Source organism: Arachis hypogaea, chromosome 18, assembly GCF_003086295.3.
Source record: "Arachis hypogaea cultivar Tifrunner chromosome 18, arahy.Tifrunner.gnm2.J5K5, whole genome shotgun sequence".
Taxonomy (NCBI): domain Eukaryota; kingdom Viridiplantae; phylum Streptophyta; class Magnoliopsida; order Fabales; family Fabaceae; genus Arachis; species Arachis hypogaea.
In genome coordinates this window covers 134,083,623-134,085,352 of record NC_092053.1, presented here as the reverse complement: position 1 = coordinate 134,085,352, position 1,730 = coordinate 134,083,623, and the positions used below count along the sequence as shown (strand labels likewise).

General features: G+C 35.5%; 1 protein-coding gene across 1 annotated transcript; it reads right to left on the bottom strand.

Annotated features, from left to right (window-relative positions):
- On the bottom strand, positions 1 to 1,730 carry LOC112772400 (mitochondrial import inner membrane translocase subunit TIM8). The gene is made up of 2 exons (XM_025817336.2): positions 1,592 to 1,730; positions 1 to 562 (listed from the first exon to the last, which is right to left on the bottom strand). Exons 1-2 carry the CDS (start codon positions 1,637 to 1,639, stop codon positions 374 to 376), a joined length of 237 nt encoding a protein of 78 aa, XP_025673121.1. The 5' UTR covers positions 1,640 to 1,730; the 3' UTR covers positions 1 to 373.

Below are 1,730 nucleotides of genomic sequence, written 5' to 3'. Positions count from 1 at the left end.
TTGGCCAAAGGAATGCGTCATATTTATTATGGAGAACCCACATGGCCAAACAGAGAAAAAGAAACCTTGATTCAAGTCCCCTCCTAAGGGTTGAGCTAAACTACCAATCATGATTCATGAGAATGTGTGTGGCATGAATAAATGACTTTGCTCGGATGGCAATTTAAAACACTTGCTATAAGTACTTTTCGTGAACCAACAAAAACATTAAACTCTGTACTCTATCCTTTTTTTTTTCCCAAAAAACCCTTGAGTTTCAGGTATTCCAGGAGGGTCCAAAAATTTTAATCCAAGAAAGTGCTAACTGCTAAACAATATTAAGATTCTGGCACTGATAATTTGATTGAGAAAGCACATTGAAGCCCACGATAATTCATTGCATGCTCTGAAACCTTTTCCAGATAAGCATGTTCGTCTCGACATAACGCTGGGCGCAGTTCGAAAGACAAGAAGCTTCACTGGAACTGAATTTATTCCCAGGTGTACCCGTGATGCATTTGTTCCAACATTCGCTTGTAACCTTAGCCACTGTTTCAGTAATCACGGCCTTTTGCTGTTCTTCCTGCATTGAGGACAAATTAATCAACTTATAGTACCTCACCAAGACATAAGCAACTATTACACAGGGTGTGTTTCATGTGCTTTTTCACCCCACTTTTACCCCCAATCAAAGACACCCGGAAAAAAAAAAGCCCAAAGAGAATGTATGCATTGCCTATGTTTTCCTTTATTTCTTTTTTATTTTTTATTTTACATGGAAGATAGACAATTTATTAATTAACAATCCAAGGTAAGCAATCCAAGTGAACTAAAAGAACAGCTTCAGTGAGGGCATTCCTCTAATCCAAACACTCTTATAAAATTACAAGCTAAATTGGCTAAGCTACGCCATTGCGTACCTAAGCCTTTGAGTAATAATAAGGATAAATTACACTGGTCTCCCCCGAGGCTAGGCGATATTACACGCAACACCTCACAATTTGTAAAAGCATATACTAACAATCCAATGATTTAGATAGGTGATATAACCTTTTGTAAAAGCATATACTAACATCTTCAAAGATTTAGATAACTGACAACATTGCAACTACACTTGAAACCCTTGTATTTTATGAAACATGAAAGACCAAATGTGACACTAACCTCCCCTATGAACATAACAGTAAGAGAGATCAGTGTGAACATGACGAAATCGTAAAGAACCAAGTGAAAATCACATAATATCAGGGGAGACTAGTATAATTTATTCTAACAACAACAACAAAAAATAATAATAACTCTCTAGGGCATAACATTACGAAACAATGAACATAATATCCGTGTTCTTCCCTTTCGTAACTAAATTATGCATGCTCTGAGTTTTATACACATTAAATTAAAATTCTCTAAAATGCTTAAGCAACTTTATCTGTAATTCAATGAAACATATACAACAATATCCGAAAAAGAAAATCAAAACGAAACAGAGAAAAAGGTGCAGCTTATCAAAGCAAAATCTCTAAGCTAGAAAACATTTATTCCTAAAAGAAATTAGAGTAAATTATTTTGTTAACATAAAAAAATCAGGAGCAGATGAAGAATTGAAACATACGGAGTAGAATTTCTGCATTTCAGGTGAATTGAGCTCTGAAAGATCCATGGCGACAGATTCCTGCCGCAAAACCCTAAAGCTAAGAACGACGCTGAAGCTTTTGAGTTTTGACAGAAGAAAGAACAGAAGTTAGAGTAAA